Here is a 22,110-nt window from a genome sequence, read left to right on the forward strand (position 1 = left end):
GTGCAGCCATAGTAGGACAAAGTGGAAAGTCCTAATGAAGGGCAGGATTTCTGGTTTCACTTGGTCAGGTATCATCTGCCTCGAGTCTTCAGATGCACCGCACAACCAATACTTAAAAGAAGGAAGAGATGACACTAGATTTATATATCACAAGATTACTGGTTGGTCAATTGGCATGTCTTGTTGCAAAACGAATTCTAGCATCTCATAGCATCAACATGTACAAATTTTCTTAGTAAAAGCTGATAGAAGAGGACAACATACCTAGCAAGAATCGGGTTGACTGTAAAACCTATGCCGTTGCTGTAAAAACAATGAGTTACGTGTTGCCAGGAAGCTAGTACCTTGCCTGTGTTTGTCTTCTCGAAGAAGCACCGGCTCCCCTATCCTTGGTCTCGATCTTGGAATGCCCCACTCAGAAAGTACGAAGAACGTTTCTTTGTGTTGGTAGCTGGCCTTGTCTGCTTGTTCATCTCCATCGTTTTCACTGTCACATTCTTGTTCAGGAGGGAATGACATATATTCCATAAAGATAACATGAGAGGATGTCTCTAGGAAATAGCTCCAAGCAAGAAAGTACAAGTAGAGCCAACATAGCACATGAGGCAGCAAAGTTATGTTCATTGTGTGATTAATACAGTAGCAAAGTAAAGGACGAATGAATATACCATACCTCGATGCATTTACTAATGGATGATTGGATGGAAGAAAATATATAGGGGAGACGGCATTTTCTATTTTGACATCCCGAAGTCCCAAGACTGAAACCTTATTCGTGTCACACAGATATAAGTTCTTAAGTATGTACGTTAAAGATATAAATAGTACCTCCATAGCAAACATATGTCTTTAATTATACAGGCGCAAACACAAGGGGCAGCAACATAGGTACAATATACAAAGCCTCTACTTGCACTGTGGTCTTCATCCACTTCCGCTCACAGACAGAAAATTAAACTGCTACTTCATCCTTCAAACAAATCACTAATTTTGGTTTTCCACTCCGACTCAAATTCCCTCGCATTTTGTTCTGCAGACTGTCTCTGACCTGCCAAGTGTTCATGGTACGCTCGACTAACAAACTCAAGGATCTTTACACGAAGCTCATCTCGAAGAGCTGGACTGGGTACCTTCAAGCAAATCTGGCTACTGCAAGCTTCATTGAAAGACGAAGCAAAACTCTGCAAGGGAGTCAGAGGCGGAGCCGTGTACCAGAAGTTGAGCAAGTTTATCCTTGCCTTTTTACTGGGAGACATGCTTTTTGCAACCTCCAAGGTGGACGTAACAGGTCCCCATGATGCAGATAGGTAACTCTTTATGTACCCCTTGATCAAGGATCGGCGTTTCTCAAACCACTTGGCTTTTACAGTCAGCTGTACATCTGATTGCTTGACTTCTTGAAGTATCAAATGTACGTTGTTCATCAAGAATATGAATTGGAGTCCTTTAGAAGCAGCACATTGCTTTGACTGTTTATCAATTACTGATTCTAGATCAGTAATGAGCCCAGATACTAGACCACTTGTCAAACTCATTCCCTCAACTTTCAACAGACTGTCAGTGTAATCATGAGATAGAATCGTATCAAGTGAACCTTTATGCTTCACTAGGAGCATGATGTATCTCATGAGGTACCCACATATCGGCAGGATATCTCCATCCTGCACTACTTTTGGTGAGTTGTATGTCTGAATTAAGCCTTTAAGTTCTTTAAGTATTCCCCTTACAGAGTCCTCCAGTTCTTGAAGAACATCTCTGATGGATTTTGTAGAGAAGACTTTCCTGAGAGTGGGGGCAGCATCTATGAGTGCTGTGTACATGTTCAATACACAGAATAGCTTCTCTGGTGACTTCCGCACCTCATGGTCAGATACAATTGAAGCAACAGTGAACAGACGCCTAATAGGTTTTTTCACTGCTTCTGAAAGGTCATCATGTGTAAATCCATTGCATGCACGATGATTCTGCATGAGGAGCTGCATCTGCAATGTCTTGAGAACACTGACAATATACTCCAACACTGCAGGCCAGCTCTTGATGGATTTCCAATGTTCCTCCCCTAAATGTTGGGGATCTACTCCAATGAGTGAGTCAAAGCCACCAATTAACTGGCACCCAGTGAAGATATCACAGTATTTGATGTTGAATGCCTGGTACAAGTCCCTTGAGTGCTCAGCTAAAATTTGCTGCTTTACTAGCTCCTTAAAAGTGTCAAATGACTTGAGACCAATTATAGCATTGAATCTACAATCATTGTATATATAGGTTGAATTCATCACTAGGGAAGGGTCATCAAGATGTTCCGTGTCAAAGGTGTCGGTGGTGCTTCGAGAGTTGAAGAAAGAAGAGGATTTCGTGGTGTTACTATTACTGCCTGAGAAGTGGCAACCTACCAAAGAAGGAATGCCAATTTTCCTGTCTGTGTGCTGATGCCTGTAAATAAACGAGAGTGTAAGAAAAATGCTGATGAACAGATCACAGAAGCTAGCAACATTGTCATGTCAACAACAACAACAAAGCCTTTAGTGCCAAACAAGTTGGGGCAGGCTAGAGGTGAAACCCATAAGATCTCGCGACCAACAACATTGTCATGTCAGGGTAACAATAAATTTTATGTTTATTAGGGAACTGTAATACAATCTTTTACTCTGGCAGGAAAAAAAGTACAGTCAATCATGTTCCCTTACAACCGAGAAATGGGGATATGCTGGAAAAAAATATGCCACGTGATAAAACAATGGACTTCAAATGAATGCTCGTGTCTCCTTTTATATCAAGAAAAGAACAATACCATTATGTGGTTGATTACTGGAACTGCACTTATTTTTTTTTCTATTAATAAGCAGAATATATGCCGGCAAGGTAATTTTTTTAAAGCTTGAAGTGGTACCAAAAGGGAAGGAGGTGAATTTGTTTTGTCGATTGTCATAGAGGCCTAACAGTTCAACTGTGTTCTAACCTCCCACCTGGCAGTAACATCTACGGATCTACCACGGTGTTTTGACCTGACTTGGTCTTCTGCATTGCATGTCAGGCCTTCACCAAAATGAGCAGGAGGGGCTTCGACACGACAACTATTTTGGTAGCTTGGTTCATCTGGAAGGACTGTAACAACAGGGTTTTCAACAATGAGCCCATGTTGGTAGAGCAGCTCATCGACAGAGACAAGGATGAATACAAAGCTGTGGTACATGGTGGGAGCAAAAGGTCTGTTGCGAGTTTTGGCTTAGCCTTGTACAGTTTTTATTTTATTTCAGTACAGCATTGTACAGTTTCTGTTTCTTTAGTCGTATCGTTCCTTTGGGTGCTTGGCCATTCTTGGTTTGTTCAGACTCGTTTACTATCTTAATGCATTGACATGCAGTTTCTCTGCATGGTCTAAAATATAACCTCCCAAAGAACATGCAAGGTTGATTAAGGATTTGTCCAGTACCTGCTCGCAACAAGAATTCCCTTATGAAGATACAGAATATTGCACAAGCAGTCGGCCTGTTTTTCCAAAGCATCTGCTGTCTTGCTCTTCCAGCCATGTTTTCTATATCAAAACCCAGAGGTCACATGAAATGCATTAGTAAGTTGCGGCGATATTTAATACTGCGCCAGGCTGCTACCGACACCCAGGAAACATATGTAAGTAGTAATATACCTTCTTTTAACGCCCATAACGAGTGTGGTAACCTTCTGGTCTTTGACTACCTCCCCAAGTCCAACGACCACATCATCTTTGTCAATTATGAGTATCTCTGCTTTGACCTAAAAGAAATGCACAATATCAGTGTCCTACTCCTTCCTTAAAAAATATGCATTGTATACAAAAGAACAGAGCTGCGGACTAATCATTTCAGTTTCAGCATTCACCTTATACATCTGCAAGCATTCCTCTAAGTTCTTCTCGATCATGTTTCTCTCACTTATCCTGTGCTCTCTAACATGATCTTCTGTCAACTTACTTGCTGGCACTGAAGCTCCCAATACGGCTGAAACAAACAGCTACAAAATGTTAAGAGGTGAAAAATATCTGTAAATTTTCTCCAAGCAGCATGACTACTTGTGATTCATTAGAATCAAGGGGTTACATAACATCAGACAAACTAGAAGCAGACAAAAAGAGAATTCTTACTTGGGGTACTTGGCCTGTGGATGTGGACAAGAACTAACAACATCTGTGGTGGGATGAAGTGCAAAGCCCATCGGAGAGCAAGCCAACACTGCTTAGCATCATCCCCCACTGCCAGGTGTACCTTCTCACTTGCAGGTCGAGGTACAGTTGCCAGATCCATGAGCTCAGATGTCCTTTATTTCCTTTAGTGCATTAATTAACAACATTCATGCACATGTTAGCTCCACCTGTACTTAGAATCCCCCAGATGGTCTGTGTTCTGTGGTTTATTGTCTGCGCAGATGCGCAATGCCTTCTGTTGATGGTAGATTATTGTTTTAAAGATGGAGTTAAGTTTCTCTTAGGTCACTAGGAAACAAAGAATAACTCCAAACCACAATGGCTTATCTGGACAGCATATTCTCATTTTGAAGGAATAATTCTATGAAGGAGTGTAGGGCAAGTTTCTGTCAGCTTCAAGGAAATTTCCGAATCCGAATAGGACAATAAGGAGAGGTAAAACCAAAGTTCTGATGCTCAATGCATCATATCTGTCTAGTTCTGTACGTCGGGTACAATGATCATCCTTGTTAACACAGACAGAACGGCGTATTCACAAACACTTTTAGTTGCTACTAGCTCCATTCCAAAATGGATGATGCTTTAGGTGTCCAGTCAAACTTCTCTATCTTTGAAAAGTAATAATTAGTAACACAATTTTAGTTGGTTATGTTGAAATTGTACTCATTAGGTTTGTCGTGCATAGGTTTCATAATATTTCCCGACTCCTTTACACACCGTATTCATATAAAACTAACAGTAAAATTAGCACTGACCATGAAAAGCCAAAATGGCATCTAGTTTGGAACAGAAAAGGTACAATTAAGTACAAACTTGATTTATATGGCAACCAGATACCCCTAATTCTTTCCCACAAAACAAAAAGATACCCTTGATTCTTTCCCCGTGATTCCCCTATTTCACTCCCCAATGGAGTTGAATCACACCTTATGGTCCCGAAATGGACAAATATTTTGGCGAAGGATGCCCACATTACAAAAACGTCTCATGTCAAGTAAAGAATGGCAACTCCTACAATATGGCACACGATAATGAGGAAACAAGGATTTCAGTACAACTTGTAGTATGCCAGCAATTTATGTAGAACATACACATTATTTCAATTTCAAACATTTATATGAATGGTGTTGATGTTTACTATCGGAAACAACTACACAATTTACAGGGAGCGATAATCCATTTATCCTGTTGATATGGCAGCATTTACATTGCAGTAACTAGTTAGTGTCTCACAAAACCTGTGGTATGCTCTCTCTTGAAACACTTGCATTAACACTTGATCTTCACCTTTCTGGGATTATACCTTCCGAGAGTCATACATCTTAGAGATTAACTGAAATGCCAAAGCAAAGCAACTTCATGGGTAAGTGAAGTGACAGATGGAGACTCCATATGTTGGCAGGCAATGCATTCAAATTAGGTTTTTAAACTATGACCACAAGAGCTTCTACTCCATAAGTTCCAGCGGATTTAGCTTGCGGTACATAAGTAGGCCATGCCTTCGAATGATCAACCGCATTTGCATTGGCCAGTAGATAGTGGTTGCTTCTTCACAAAGCTTTGGAGTTCCCAAGAATCTCATCAAGACATTCCAATTCTATTTGTAGGTATGCTTTCAGGTGTACGTAGAGTGTTAGCTTCATGTATGAAATCCAGATATTGGCTCCATAACCACACACAAACCTAGCAGAGGTGAACAGAAGATGAACTGTGAGGAACACCATGGTCCAGAATCCAAATCCTAAAAATAAAAATTGATGATGGTGATAAACCATGAACCAAGGTATGAAATACTTAAGTAACATTTTAACCAATTGCATTGCCAAATGGAATAAAAAAAATGACAAATTCAAATTTCCCCCTCAATGCAGCTAGTATCATACTATTCTGCTACCAACGTAATGGAAGCTAGAGATGGGATGTAGTTGAATGAAAAATGGAACCAAGAGGGACTTCTGCAGAAGCAGTGACTTTTCTTAGTTTTTGGTCATCAAACTAACACAGCAGCTATCGAAGACCAAAGACAGGGATAAACTGGGGCATACTCTAATTGGTGCTACCTAGCTTTTGTTGAAGGCACAACACTGCGATGCCAGAAGTTACTAGCTCTTGTTATTGCCTGAGTCTTACCAGTTAAGTAATTTCATCAGCGACTTGCTGTCAATATGTACTAATCTGTTGCAAGACAATAAATCCTCACGGAGGTAAAACAACAATCCCACCAGCTAGTGGACCCTAATTACAAGCAAACTACCCCAAGACAGTAATCCTAGTCGACAACTAAATTAGTGCAAAATAAAAGAATAGAATAAGAAAGATGTGCACTAGACAGTAAAGATTCAAAGTAAACACAGGTTGATACGCTAGTGTGTGGAACACTAAATATATTTATTTTTTACAGTGGCCACCATTTAAAGCTCCTAACCATAAAGATATCAAGGGTTATCAGAGTGATCCTCAAGGACCTCTGATTGGTTAACTCTAGCATATAGAATAAATATGTTCATGACTAGTTTTAAAGACTAAAATCATAAAACACTGCAAAAAGATCAAGCAATACATCATTGTATTGTAAGAGAACATACCGTGCAACAACTAGCACAAGCCATACAATCAATATACTGTGATTTGGGAGATAAAGGCAATCTTCTCCCACTCTGGACCTTGCCTCTCAAGTAACCCTTCAGTCAACCTCGAGTCGCACTCAACCAAATGAAGGAATTCCAGGGATGGTGGGATACTGCTCGGCAATGACTGAAACCCTGGGCAGTGTGATATACTCAGTTTATTAAGAGATGTCATTCTCTCCATCTCAGAAGGTAGGGACACTGCTGTGACCATTGGACACCTCTCAATGATCAAACTTTTCAGGAAAATGGAGCTTTCCAAGGTAGCCAAGGAGGAAAGGTTCAGGCAATTCTCAAAGCACAAGTGTTGAAGTGTTGTAAAATACCTTGAACCAACTGGCAAGGCAAATGATTTGATATTCTTGCAGTCAATTATCTCTAAGGAAGCGAGAACAGTTAAGTGTTGCAAACACAAATTAAGATTTGCATCATCCATGTCGCACTGCCACAACCGTAGTTTTCTTAGTGATGTTAGGAACTTAAATTTTTCGGCAGCCACTGATCCCCAACAACCCCTAATGTTTAGAACCTCGGTAGCTTCAAGGTGTTGCTGATGTAATAAGAACCCTTCACTCAGAATACTCGTGGAAGAAATTTCCAACATGAATTTGCTTGATCTAGATGAACAATGAGGGGACAACTTGAGATGTGAAACTTTACTTCGTTCTACCGTCACTCTTTTTATTGTACAAGGAAGCAAGGGCACTTCATCCAACTTTGGACAGTTTGAAATCTTCAACTTTTGCAGGGAAGGGAGAAATGAGCTACCAGTTTCTCCTGTCCAGCGAACTAAATTCGGCATGTCATCAAATTCAAGATCCTTTAGAGATTGAAATGCCATCAAGCCACCATAGAACGAAGGGCCAATTTCAGCAACAGAATTCATTTCCTTCAGGTGCAACACCCTCAGAGATGGAAGCTGCCCCAGAGGAGGAAGCCACTTCCACCTTCTGCAATTAGCTAGATACAGGCATTTCAGGTGGGACAACATTTTCAGCTGCAACCACCTCGGCGATGATGCCCCTTTGTACCTTGCAATGTGAAGTTCTTCCAGATTGGGATGAGGTTGTAAGCAGTTCAATACTTCAGCATCTATGTTGGGACCAAAATCTAAATTGGCAACACTCCATTCAAATTTTAAAATGTTCACATGTTGCTTATTCGCCAATTGAGCTTCACAAGCTTCCTCTTTGCATTGAACATTTTCCAGATTCTTGATGCTAAGAAGCCCATGAAGATCCTTCATATCCTTCAACTCTTCTAAGGTTCGACCCTTTTCCTTTTTAACATGGAACTCAACAGAACCTTGAAGGTTAACCAGACTACCAATACCTCTTATTGTTGAGATGTATTTTGATTCGATGCCAAGATATCGCAAGCTGGTCAACTGGTGCATACCCTCAGGAAATCCATCAAGCTGGCACTTCTTCGGAATATCAAGAGTCTGAAGATGCAGTAATCTGCTCACAGATTCAGGTATGGTCTTGATAGTATCAGGAAGTGCTATGTAGCGTAGATGAGTTAGTACGTCAATTGCTTCAGGTAACTTGGATATATCACATCCGGTAAAATCCAACGTGCGCACATTCTTTATCTCAGCGAGAAAACCATCTGGGATAGGACTCGGGGGCATCAAAGGATCTCTAAACACAATCAGTGTCCTTAATCTCTTCAGATCATATTGGTCTTTTATCTTTCCTAAACAGTTACTTGAAACTGACAAGTGTCTGATGGTTGGCAGTATGTTTTTGGACATGTCACCTTCGACCCTCCCACAATCACCATCAGAAACCATTTGTGCCAAGTCATGAATCAAGTCATGCATGAGATAGAGCCTTTTGTTTCCTTGCTTGACCATCTGAAAGAATGACCTTGACAAAAGTTGTTTGAAATACTCTTTACCACAATCCTCCATGCTTCTGCCATTTTCCATCTGAATGAAACCTTGTGATATCCACATCCTAACAAGCTTCTTAGGCTCAAACTTCCAATTCTTCGGAAATATACTGCAATATGCAAAGCAACACTGCAGGTGTGGTGGCAGATGGTAATAGCTAGACAAAAGTGTGGTGACAACGTCACTGTGAATATCTGTCTCCAAGATACTGTTCCAATACCTTGCCGTTCGATCACCATTAAGCATCCCGCCAATAACTTTAGCTGCGAGAGGGGATCCTCCTAGCTTCAAAGCAATCTTTCTCCCAATCTCCTCCAACTGCAGATATTCACAACTTTTCTCACAACCCAATGCGTGCTTCTTGAGCAACAACCAATGCTCTTCAGTACACAATCCAGCCAGCATCATTGGGATCCTTACACCTAGCATGTCAGCCACCATCTTCATGCGTGTAGTCACAACTATTCTGCTATCTTGCTGACCATTCTTCAGAGGTGATAGTAGCTCCTTCCACTGGTCCACGTTCTGCCAAATCTTCCTTCCACTATCATCCCAAACATCATCAAGGATGAGCAAGAACCTCTTCCCTTCAACAGCAGAACGCAGCAAGCCTTGCAGAGAATCAAAATTGACTAACCCAGGATAGTCCTTCGACTCCTTCCCCTTTGTAGCCGCCTGCAGTATCTCCCTAGTAAGCTGCATTAGATTCATACAGCTCGAGACGCGCACCCACATCTGGAGATCGAAGTGAACCTGGATGTTCACATGATTGAAGGCCATCTGCGCCAGCGTCGTCTTGCCAATGCCACCATCGCCAACAATGGCAACAACCGGGACACCCTGGTTCCCGAGTTGAGCAGGGCCAGGGTCACTACACCCCACTAACCTTTCCATCAGTTCGGCGAGCTCGCGGCCCCGGCCAAAGAGAGTGTCGTCGACCGGGACGGCAGAGCTAAAGTTCACGGCTGGTTCGTAACCAAGCCGCGGAGAGGCGGCCGCGTCCAGCTTGACGAGGTGGGCGATCTCAGCGTACGCCGCGGAGGCGGCGACGAGATTCTCTAGGACGGAGGGGAGCCGACTGAGGGGCTCGTCGGAGCGGAATAGGCGGCGGCAGAGGGAGAGGGAGAAGTCGAGGATGCGGCGGAGCTTATGGCGTGGGGCGGCGAGGGAGTCGGCGAGGCGGCCGTAGTGGATGTCGTCGAGGAGGTCGTCGGCGTCGTGGGCCGCGTCCCTAAGGCGGTGGAGCCAGGCGACGAGGGCGGGGTCGGAGGGCCGGCGCCGAGCGCGCTCGACGTCGGCGGCGTTCATCTGGAGGCGGAGGAGCTCGCCAGAGAGGCGCGCGAGGTCGGCGGGCGCGTCCCCGGATCCCCCCGGGAGGTAGCGAGCGAGGTCGTCGGCGAACGACCTGGCCCGGTCGCCCAGGCACTGCAGCAGCGGCGACACCAGCCACCCCGCCGCCGCGCCGGCCGCGGCGGTCGCGGTCGATGGAACCATGTCAGGGGTCGAGGCGGCTGTGCTTGCTGGTGGTCCCGAAGATGAGAGTGGCGCGGTGGGAGGGGCCGAGGCACCGCCGCGTCCATGGTGATGTAGGGGGTCCGGGGGGGAACGGCGAGGCCGCGCGGCCTTGGAAACTTCGAACAAAATCGAAACTTGGACGAAGTTTGGCTGCTTCTCGTCTCCTTTCTCGTTCGTCACGATAGGACAAGAGAGGTTCACATCGGGAATTTCGTTGGGCCGGGTCTCCTACGGCCAATTTACCTCTGGCCTGGCCTATTGTGTGTGTACCGGGCCGTTTGTATGTACTGAGTTCATCACTTCACTTGCAGCCCATTGTTTAGCTAGAAAGAACTGGTGGCCCAGCTTTGGTGTAACTTCATTTGTGCTCACAGGATCAACTAGTTGACAAGCGCTCCTTTGGGAGCCACACAACGATCAGTGCAACCTAGCGCGCTCCCAGCCGCCTGCCACGTGTGGCGGTCTTGGCACTCCCTCTGGATTTTTTTTTATTTTCCCGCAGGCGTTTTCGGCTTTTTAAACGGTTTTTTCTGGGTTTTTTCGACGTTTTGGTTTTTCACTTGTCTTCCTTAGCTTTTGGATAAAAAGAAATTAAAAAAATGTGCGAAAAAATGTGTTTTCTTTTTTTCTTTCACGAGTCACGATTTGCTTTCGTGAGAGGCACAGTTTTGCTTTCGCTAGAGTCACGGCCGTGCCTCTCGGAAACCAAAAAAAAATGTATTTTTTATTTTTTTTCTTCCGCGAGAGGCACAACCGTGCCTCTCGAAAAAAAAAAACATGTTTTCTATTTTTTTTCTTCCGCGAGAGGCAGTGGTTGTGCTTTCGCAAGAGTCACAGTCATGCCTCTTGGAAACGAAAAAAAATGTGTTTTATGTTTTTTTCTTCCGCAAGAGGTACGGTTGTGCTTTCGTGAAAGGCATGGCCGTGCCTCTGAGAAACAGAAAAAAAAACACATTTTCTGTTGTATTTCCTTTCACGAGAGGCATGGGTGTGCCTCTTTCGGAAAGTGAAAAAACTCGTGATTCCGGACGGTTTTTTCGTCCGGTTTCTTCAATGGCAAAATTTTTGTCAAAACCTATCAATATGGGATCTAGTTTTGAAGATCTCGATGCAAGGAATCCAACGGTGAAAACAATTCGAGACTCGGACGCAGGGTTTAAGAGATAAAATATTTTAAATAAACGGATCTACGAAAAAAGAAAAAAAACTCTCAAATTGCGACAAGTGATGCACATGCAGCGCTCCACTTGTCAAAACCTGAGAAGGTGAGAGTAATCTTTGTAATGAGTACTCCTCAATTAGCGATTTTGCCTCTCTGTTCTGTCCGAAACTTTTGTTTTCGGTGAATTGTTCTGTCCGAAACTTGCAACTTCAAAGCCTATATGGAGCATCGAACGAGCAGTGAATACAAACTGAAACTTAAGCAGGTTCATCATCTACTATCCTAATGCGACTGCAGTCACCAGGCAGAGTCCAGGTATGAGGAGCACCCCTATAGCTCAGTTATTGCGAGCTCTGACTTCTAGCCAATGTTTTAAATAGCGGGCTATGGAAAATAGCGACGGACCTCCAAAAATAGCTATAGCGGAGTTATAACGGGCTATAGCGGGATATAGCGGGTTATTTGTGAAGGCGACCATTTAGCGGCACCCTGCTGAAAAGGCTATAACCGAGCTATAGCGGAGCTATAGCCAGCTATTTAAAACATTGCTTCCAGCTCGCCTGCAACAAAATTAAATGGGCATATATAGGTACAGCTTTTCTCATATCAATATATACTTTGCACTAACTTAATGTTGCAAGTTTTATAAAATGAAAATATTCAAAGGTTTCGGAAAGTAGAAGAATCGGATATATGAAAAAATACCAGTGTATTTTAAAGAAGTATTCATGTATTTTTAAAATGATTTATGTACCCAGTTTAAAAGTTATTTCTGTATTTGTAAAATAGAACAATCGTTATTTGCCAATGCGATGTTCATTTTTTGAAAATAAATATGTCCATGTTGATCAAAAGAATGTTTTGTATGTGAAAAAAAGTGTTCATGCACTTTTAAAAAGCCAAAAATGTCACATATTCAAAAATAAATGTGCATGTATCACGTAAAAAATATTCATGTTCTTTACCACCAAGAATTAAAAAAAAGTGCAAAAAGGAAGAAGAAAAGAGAACAGATGGAAAAATAAAAAATAAAGTTAACAAACATAAAATGAAAATGAAAGAAAGCAACAAAAATATAAACAAGACCAAAATAAGGAAGAAAAGCATTAAAAAATAGACATAAAACAAGATCCCAAGGTCTTTAAAAAAAATCCAGTTCCCAAGAGTACCACAAAACTACACCGTGAAAATCCTCTTTCACAAAACTGAAAAGGACATCTTCCCTAGAAAAATCTAAAATGACACACCATGTATAAAATCATTATGTGATTCGGAGCTCTAAGGGCAACTCTAACGCAGTTCACCAAATCATATCCAAAATGTTTGAACCGTGTGCTCTGGACACTTTTGGTCATCCAACAGAGGGCAATAAATTTCCGTGGAGCAGTTCTGACTTCTGACATCCAAAATCCCTCAAACTGGCACTAAATTTGGAGAGATTTGGGTGGTCCGAAGGATTCGGCTGGCCCAATTGTTAGTTGGGCCCGTCTCCCCGCAACCCCTGTTATTTTTTGACTTGATCCGCCTGGCCCACTGTCAGCGACTAACCCACTGTCCGAGTTTGATGACTATGATTAGGAGATGGTCGACTTCCCTAATCCATACACTTCCCCAGATACATTTGGACCTGTCCGTGACATTTGATGTACTATACCACGATATACTTGCCCTATCTTCGGCCGGCAAACAAGACGGCTTAGATGCAGCTGAACAGGACCGAGCAATGCTGCCCAGTGTTCAGTGCCCACACGAACAACCATGCAAATTCACGAACAACAAAATATAGACACCCATCCACCGATCCACGTACTATAACCCACTCAACCAACAGGCATGGTTCCATATTCCATACACCACGGCGTACACGCACGCTACAGCGCGCCACTGCACGCGCACAGCACTCTGAGCGCGCTGCAGACCTGCAGTGCACGCGCGCTCTCTCGTCACCCTCGCCGAACCACAGAGGAGCTGCCGCTGCCGCCTGCCGCCGCAGACCGATCATCAGAGCTCCCGTAGCCGCGCGTCAGGATCCATCAAATCCAGATCTCTTTCGAGCGTCGATCGCTGAAGCTGGGCGGAGCCACCGAACCGCTGACAGTGCGGGGCACGGGGCGTGGCCGGCGTGGGGAGGCGCGGACCTGCCGCTGTCCCCGCATCGGCCGGCACATTGCGCTCACGCTGCGCCGTCGCCAGTGCAGCAGCGTACGTGCGCGCGTGCGTGACCAATGGCCGCTGCCCCGCGGGTACGGTGGGGATCCAAGGTGCGTCGCCTCACGTCACGCGGCAAAATTTCGTGTTTTGACCCTTTTCACGTCTAAAATCGGGATCTAACCCCGGTTTAAAATTATTTCGACATTTGACCCTTTTGCTACCGCCGGGCCCCGTGACGGTAGATGTGTGCATGCTACCGCCGCTCCTCGTGGCGGTAGGTTTTCTGACGCCGTTTGGCCGTTAACGGCCGTGTACACGTGGCAAAGGGACCTACCGCCACACCCTACGGCGGTAGGCTGTTTCAACCTACCGCCGAGATGGCTGACGGTAGGTTTCTGGATAAGGTTGTGAAGGAGGGGGTTGTGCTGCTCCCCCACCCACTCATTCACCCCACTCTTTTTTCGAGCTAAAGCTCTCTCCCCCTCTCCCCCCACACCAAATCACCCACTAGATTCCCCTCCATTGCTTGAGATTTGGCCGGTGGATCGAGCTCATTTGCATCACCCAAGGTACCTCCCCCATCCCCCCTTCATTTGGTTGGTTCAAATCATGCATTTTGCTCATTTGTTGGAATCACTAGTTCATGGTTTTGTTGTGGTGAAATCATTGTATATGATGCATTTAGGGTAATGTTTGTGCTTTGACAATGTATTGTGTCAGTAGCATTGTTTGGGTAGTAAGAAATATCATTTAGGGTTTTATTAGGGTTAAGGTTGGGTTTATGGTTATGCTTAAGTAAATGCCTATATGACGAATGTTATAGTTATAGTTTAATTAGGGTTTTGTTAGAGTATGAATTATAGCTCGATCTACTCCTAGGGTTCAAGTTTTTGTCGAGACACGGTTAGGATTTTTACCTTGGATGACTGTTATAGTAATACCTCGACTTGTAGGATGGGATCGATCATTTTTGTTGAGACTTCCGCGGAGGCGGCGGCGAAGCGTGAACGTGCAGTCATTGAGGAAAATATGGACTTGTGGGTCAAAGCCGTTGATGCATTGAATGTGGCTTGTAGAGATTTTTCAAAGTGTTATGTGTCGAAGTGCGACGATGCCAAGTTAAGTTATACGAAGCTAAAGAGAAAAACATAAGCAACCTCAAGAATGAAGAGAAAAATCATAGACGCACTCTTGCAAGGCAAATTGCATTGTGTGGAACAAGGGATGAAGTGAATGAGATGGACTTTAACAACCCTGGCCAGATCATTGATTGGCTAGTTAGGCAACCATCGTCGGCGATACTTAGTCGGGCAGCTCGTTGGGCTTGGGTCCGTGAAAGAAATGATGTCATTTGTTGCAACCCCGGGCCGTACGACAAAGATGTCTTGTTGATGGAGTAGTAGAGGGGGTTGAAACAAATGATGTTGTAGTGTCATTTGGATTGTAATGGCATGTACCCTTATCATTTATGCAACCTATGTCATTTGAACCAGTGAGAACATTATGTAACCTAGGTCATTATAAATAAGTTCTGCTTTGTGTTTGTATTGTATCATTTGATTTGAGTTATGGTTTGTTCCATTTCATGTAGCATAGAAAACATGACCCCGGAGCAGTTTAAGAAAGTATATGAGAAGTGTTGTGGCATTGCATCTAAGAGTTTGGCGGCAGCGTCTGAGAAGATTGTACCAGAGCGACAACTTGCTATCAAAAGGGAGCTTGAAGCATGGTTCAAGAGCAATGATGAGGAGATTGCTGCCATGATGGATTTCAACAAGTATCCATTCATGGAGGAACCTTCTGATCTTAAGGAGAGAAAAGTTTTCCGCAGGCTTGTGAAAGAAAAACAGAAGATACTTGATGAGCTGTATGAGAAGGAATATGCTTGCAGACATTCTGTTGCAACGGAGATCTTTTTCTCTGTGAACATAGAAGAATACCGCGAGCTGGACTTGAGAAAACCCGGACAGGTCATTGGATGGGCAATCAGACAAGGCAAGTCAGAGATTCCGGAACGCCGTGCTCGATGGGCATGGTTCGGCGAAACGAAAGGGGTGTTGGAGAATTGGGCGGGATCATCGGATTATCAACTGAAGCCTAATCCTGATCGTGACGCACAAATTGAACGTCTTATGCGTTTTAGATCTTTCTTTCCGAAGTAGAAAATGTATGCTCGCGTTTGAGCTTTGTAGTTTGAACTTATGTCATTCGAATCGCTAGATGTTTTAAGTCAGTTGAACTAGTGTCATTTGTGGATGTAATGAACTATGCTCAGTTATGTATGTCTTCGCTACTCCATCATTTTTGCATGTCATTTTGTATGCTTAGTTCACAGAAATTTGTAAGAAATGCAAAGGCAAAGGGCTAAAAAAGATAGGAAGAGGGAAAAGGAACAGAACCCCTACCGCCATGGTCCCCGACAGTAGGGTGACCAACCCTACCGCCCCCAAAATGCCCGATTTGGCTACAGAAGAGGCAGCACAGTAGGCGTTCGGGTGGCCAATCCTACCGCCATGGGCCCCGGCGGTAGGGTGCCCAACCCTACCGCCCCCAAAATGCCCAATTTGGCTACAGAAGAGGCAGCACAACAGGCGTTCGGGTGGCCACCCCTACCGCCATGGGCCCCGACGGTAGGGTTCCCAACCCTACCGCCCCCAAAATGCTTGATTTGGCCATAGAAGAGGCAACACAGTAGGCGTTTGGGTGGCCACCCCTACCGCCATCGGCTCCGGCGGTAGGGTGGCCAACCCTACCGAGGAACAGGGGACCGTTTCGGTCATAGAACATTTCGCCAGCCTACCGCCATATCCTCCGGCGGTAAGGTTTCATTTCCTACCGCCATGTGGTCTGGCGGTAGGGTGCAAAGCAGAGCAGAGTTTGCTCTGTTTTTCTTCTTCATCACTTCAACACAAATCAAGTCACAGCAACAGCAAAACAAACATAGTTCATGACATAGTTTCATCAAATCAAAGACGTAGTTAATGACAGGTTTCACAAATAAAGTACATAGTTCATGATAGGTATCACATATCAAAGACATAGTTCATCACATGTTTCTCGAATCGAAGGCATAGTTCATGACTAGTTTTTCGAAACGAAGGCCTTATTGGGTCACACGAGGACATTTTCCTTTTTTGTCGCGTGCCTCATCGTCCTCTTGGGCTTCACGAGCCCTTGCAAGCTTTCTTGCTCTCTCCTCTTGACGAGCAATCTTCTCCTTGCGTGCCCTCTCCTCTTCACGCTTCTTGCGCTCCATCCTCTCCTTTTCACGACGCTCTTCATCCAAGCCTCTTTGAAATGCTTCTTCAAACAACCGCTGCCTCCTTAGACAATCTTGATGTTAATCTTTCTTAACATCTTCTAGCACATCTTGATCTATCCATGTGAAGTACTTACAAAGTGGAGGCGGTGACTAGGTACGAATAAAGAAGAAATGTGGTGTCATTAGTAAGATAGATTCAAAGGTTGGCGACATGTTTGAACTTGAACAACTTACCGGCGGTACATCATAGGCGTGAGCTGGACAAGGACGATCGTACGCATAGTTGGGACAAACAAAATATCTTCTTCCTTTCGTCCATGATTTCTTGCGATTGGTGGATACCTTAACTTTGCAAACATCTCCACACCAACATGACGGAGTTCTCATATCTTTGTCCTTCACCTTATCCAACTCGGCGTCTGTCCACTTGTCCGGCATATCCTCGCGGTTAGCACACGGTGGCCTCGTCACGGAACCGGAAGAAGCCATGCCTATAAAGACAAATTTGGTAGTTAGTAAAGCAAAATAACATGTATGTATGCAAAAAACAAATAAACAAGTTCAAATAACAAATACCATTCACCTTATTTCAACCATCTGGGTTAAGCAAGATGTCAATAGGCCTTCCTCTATCAACCCTTCTCGTCCTTGGAGCACGACCACCGGTACCCGACCGTCCCCCACGCCCTCTCATACTGTCTCCCCGTCCACTACCGCCAAGACTCGTCCGTCCCCCACGCCCTCTCATACTGTCTCCTCATCCACTACCACCCCTACCGCCTCGTGTGCCACCGGTACCTCCTCTTCGGGCACCACTTTGACTAGGATCCGGAGTGTTGGCATCGGTCCGTGCCTTTTTGGTGCATTTTCTAACATTGTGTCCCGGCTCGTCACATTTACCACAACTGTTGATGTCCGGTGCCTCCATGAAATGGCCACTACCAAATTGTTTCATTCCGGTGTATCCAACTAGGTCATCCATGTCACCCCTAAACCTCTTCTTTCTTCTTCTTCCCTTTGTAGGCACCATGAGTTCGGGGTCGGGGACGATGTGTGGCCCATGATACTCAGGCCAATGTGACTGATCTAGGAAGGGATGAAACCTAGGAGCCCATGTCAACCTTGTTCGTTCCAATGTGAACTCATGCAACCGCAAGGTGGTACCATCGGATACTTTCAAGTTTCTGAACCTTGCGGCGGTCATCACATGCGAGCAAGGCCAATGATACTTGTGAGGTCTCTCGCACTGACACCACCGGGTCTTGAGGCGCACCTCATATGCTACTCCACCATATGTCATGTCGTCCCTTGTTGTGCCACCCGGCTCATCGACTTGGTAGATTTGTTCTTTTTCATTGAAACTAATGATTTGTTGACGCCAAGACTTGCGCGCTTGATGCTTCAACCAATCCTCAACTTTGAAGGGAAATTCCATTTTGTCACCTATCCATTTGGCCGTCTCTTCGGAATGCCTCAGAAAATACTCGTTGAGCTTGAAGAAGGTATATTTCACTATTGCAGTGACCGGCAAAGAACGGACACCCTTGAGCACATTGTTGAAGCATTCCACCATGTTACTTGTCATGTCTTCGTATCGGAAACCTCCTTCGTCGTAAGCACGTGACCACTTATGCTTCTCCGGAAAATTCCTTGTCAAGAATTCTCTCCCTCCTTTGTTCTTTTTCAAAGCCTCGAATAGCTTATCATAGCGGCTTTGGAATGTGGCGGTGTTGAATGCCACACGAACATGGGTAAGATCTTTGCAAAACTCCTTACTCTTGCATGCACGGTAAAAGTTTGCCACGAAATACCTCATGCACCAACGGTGTTGGAGCTTGGGATAGCCTGGAATATCAACTTCTATTGCTTTGAGAATCCCATGTTGGCAATCCGATATGATGCACACCTCTCTTTTGGGGCCAATCACCTTCGTCCTCACATGATCCATAAACCACTGCCAATTATCATCGTGCTCGGAAGGCACCAACGCAAATGCCACCGGCAACACATTGTCATTGGACGAGTGGGTCATTGCTACCATCAACGTGCCCTTGTACTTTTCGGTCAAGAACGTGCCATCAATTGACAACACGGGGCGACAATGCCTAAATGCATCGATGCATTGACCAAAGCTCCAAAAAGCTCGATGAAACACTCCCTCAATTGACTCCACCCAATGGCGCATTCCCGGGTTCCGATGAGCAATGGCTACCAACATCTTGGGAAGAATGTTATATGCGGCCTCATAATCACCATGCAACATCCTTATAGCGTTTGCCTTCGCCATCCACGCCTTTCCATACTTGATCGGGTACCCGAATCTTTCGAAGACCGAACTCATTAGGAACTTCACCTTCACGGTTGGATCATGGGATATCTCATTCAACAATTTATAGCCTAGATACTCGGACGTGAGTTGGCGGTGTCCCTTGCTTCGGTCTGCTTTCTCCGGCGGTATGCACTTGTGGGTGGCCACACAACTCTTCAACTCCCATTGCCCGGTTTCCTTGATCTTTCTTCCACGGACCTTCCATGGGCAACCTTCTTTGTCACATTTGATTGTATAGCGCAATTTTTTGTTGGAATGACCAACAACGAACGACCTATGATTCCGAATGGCATAGTCACTCAACCATATCTTGAACTCCTGCAAACAACCAAACTTGATCCCTTTCTTCAAATGAGCATTCTCGTCCTCACCCGGTGGCCTTGGATCACCCATCCTCGGGCAAGGCGATGGTTCGATCAAGCCCAACCTCATGCCACCATCAACAACGGCCTTGTCGGCAAGGCTTAGATCACGGAACAAAGAGGGTCCTCTTTCCTTGCCATTGACCTTCTTGTAAATTTGATTTTCTTGCGGCGTGAATCCATCCTCATCTAATTCTTCCGGTGGACCCTCATCATCCGACTCATACCTACACATACGGCTATAAGGTAGGTTCCGGTCCATGTCTTGTTGATGCACAATGACATCCAAGTCACCAATGGGATTGTAATGAACTCTTCTTCTTCCGCATACACATCATCTTGAGCAATAGCATCTCCATCAACATGAGCAATGGCATCTCCATCAACATGAACATTTGCATGTTCATCAACATGAGCAACGGCCTCATCTTCAACATGATCATCACCTACAAGAACTATTGCTCTAGCATTGATGATGTCCTCTTCATTTGGTTGGCTACTTGGTGGTTGGCTAGCCGCATTGTGGTCAAACACCACGACGGCATCATGTATTGGGGAGGACACATTCCGATTCAAGTCAAGTAGTGGCCGAGGAACTTCAACCTTGAATTGTCTTGTGGCAAATAACTCAAGTGACTTGTCTTGTGATCCCTCAACTTTCTCCTTATACACATCCCAATGCAATTGAGAGGTGATGGGCATACTCTTTAATCGGGATCTTACTCCCACTCCCACATCATAACGTCCAATAAGCTCCACACCATCACTTGGGTTAATCCAATTGAGGACGTTTCTCACTTTCACGACAATATCATCATAGCTCGGGCTTGTCTCAAAAACCATGGCCTCCTCCCCTTCGTCGGCATTTCCATGCATGAAAGCCGCCTTGTCCAAATAATGCACATTCACTAGTTTATCCATCTAAAAACAATGGAACAAAATTGAGTCATCCAGGGACCGGTCATTTCATATGGATGAACTATCTAAAATATAAGGTTTTGAATCTAACAACTAGTTTACCTTAATCATAGCACTAACCCTAACCCTAACCCTAACCTAAATATACCCCTAACCCTAACTCTTAAGCTAGCTTGCCACAACAAAGAGTGACACATATTACTTAGATCAACCATGAATACACCATAAATGCCTCATAAATGTGCCATAAATGCACAATAAATGCTAAACTAGAGGAAGAACTAGGGGGTTGCAAAACTAGTTCATTCCAACAAAAGTAGATGATTTGAACTAACCAAATGAAGGGGGATGGGGGAGGTACCTTGGGTGATGCAAATGAGCTCGATCCACCGGCCAAATCTCAAGCAATGGAGGGAGATCTAGTGGGTGTTTTGGTGGGGGAGAAGAGGGGGAGAGAGTGTGAGCTCAGGAGGGAGGAAGAAGATGAGTGGAGTGGGTGGGTGGTGAGTGGACCCCACCAAACATTATCTTCAGGACCCTACCGCCGGGGTCCTCGGCGGTAGGATGTTGGAGCCTACCGCCGAGCCCTGCGGCGGTATGTCCCTTTGCCACGTCAGCCCCCGTTAACGGCCAGACGGCCGTCAAAGTACCCTACCGCCAGCTAACATGGCGGTAGCCTGCACATATCTACCGTCACGGGGCCCGGCGGTAGCAAAAATGGTCAAATGTCGAAATAATTTCAAACCGGGGTCAGATCCCGATTTTAGACGTGAAAAGGGTCAAAACACGAGGCCTCGTCGCTGCATGCTCGTCTTGTTACTGTGTCTACTGCATGCACGGCTCGTGTCTCCGTGTTCACTTTTCACCTCCATCCGCTGGATGGACCTTTGCATGCCACTTGCGAGGAAATGGATGATGGATGTGACCGCTGCGCTGTAGATCGAGCCGGCCGTTGCATTGCAGGAGGGACAGTCTTGTCAACTACAGCAGTCGATCCTCACCTCCGTCACTCCGTCAGAAGCAACCCGCTATGGGGCGTATCGCACCACTGTGGCCAAGTGTCGCGTCACATCGCCAAGTATGGATACAAAAAACTGATGTGCGCACCCATGACTTGGGCCATCTCTGAGTTTTTTTTTACAGTGTTCGGACATATACAGTACTAGTAGATGAGGTTCTTTGTGCAGTCATGCTGATCTCTCTTCCCGACCCGGCAGAAACAGTCTGACGGATGGGGTACCCAGCTTGGCTGAGAAGGATTGGATCTCAGTCAGCGAAAAACGCACACGTGAAGCTAGTTTTTGCAGTTTTAGTCCGTGTCGGGTGAGACTTTTCAGACCACGTAACAGTGGTAAATAGTTGTGGCACGTACTACTGCTGCTCATAACAAATTTGCAGTGGCAGGTATGAGTTCGATGGAGTGGGTGCCTCATTGGAGAGGGCAAAGCGGGCAGCGGGCACATGGAGGTGGCGACCAGTGCGCCGGCTGGCCATTGTACGGCTCGCCTCCCAGATCCACCCCCGATATTTGCTCCTTCTATCTTTACCTCACCGATCAGTCGGGTAAAGTTGTGGAGCACCTCTCTCTTGATTTGGCGCGCGCCCATGCATGTCTGTCCGTCTGTGTTACTGGGATTGGAGCGACATGATCGTGCGCGTGGCACACGTTTGCCGCAGTACATGATTTGTTGCATGAGCGGGTAGGCT

The 22,110-nt window shown here is 45.1% G+C and overlaps 2 protein-coding genes across 2 annotated transcripts; both read right to left on the reverse strand.

Moving 5' to 3' along the window:
* Positions 1-726: 726 nt before the first annotated feature.
* On the reverse strand, positions 727-5,024 carry LOC123072035 (exocyst complex component EXO70A1). The gene is made up of 5 exons (XM_044495595.1): positions 4,121-5,024; positions 3,859-3,977; positions 3,647-3,753; positions 3,434-3,535; positions 727-2,433 (listed from the first exon to the last, which is right to left on the reverse strand). Exons 1-5 carry the CDS (start codon positions 4,278-4,280, stop codon positions 966-968), a joined length of 1,956 nt encoding a protein of 651 aa, XP_044351530.1. The 5' UTR covers positions 4,281-5,024; the 3' UTR covers positions 727-965.
* A 196-nt stretch (positions 5,025-5,220) lies between these two features.
* On the reverse strand, positions 5,221-10,374 carry LOC123072034 (putative disease resistance protein RGA3). The gene is made up of 2 exons (XM_044495594.1): positions 6,766-10,374; positions 5,221-5,863 (listed from the first exon to the last, which is right to left on the reverse strand). Exon 1 carries the CDS (start codon positions 10,196-10,198, stop codon positions 6,794-6,796), a length of 3,405 nt encoding a protein of 1,134 aa, XP_044351529.1. The 5' UTR covers positions 10,199-10,374; the 3' UTR covers positions 5,221-5,863; positions 6,766-6,793.
* Between the last annotated feature and the right edge of the window lie 11,736 nt (positions 10,375-22,110).

The sequence above is a fragment of the Triticum aestivum genome, chromosome 3B (assembly GCF_018294505.1).
Source record: "Triticum aestivum cultivar Chinese Spring chromosome 3B, IWGSC CS RefSeq v2.1, whole genome shotgun sequence".
NCBI classification, from domain to species: domain Eukaryota; kingdom Viridiplantae; phylum Streptophyta; class Magnoliopsida; order Poales; family Poaceae; genus Triticum; species Triticum aestivum.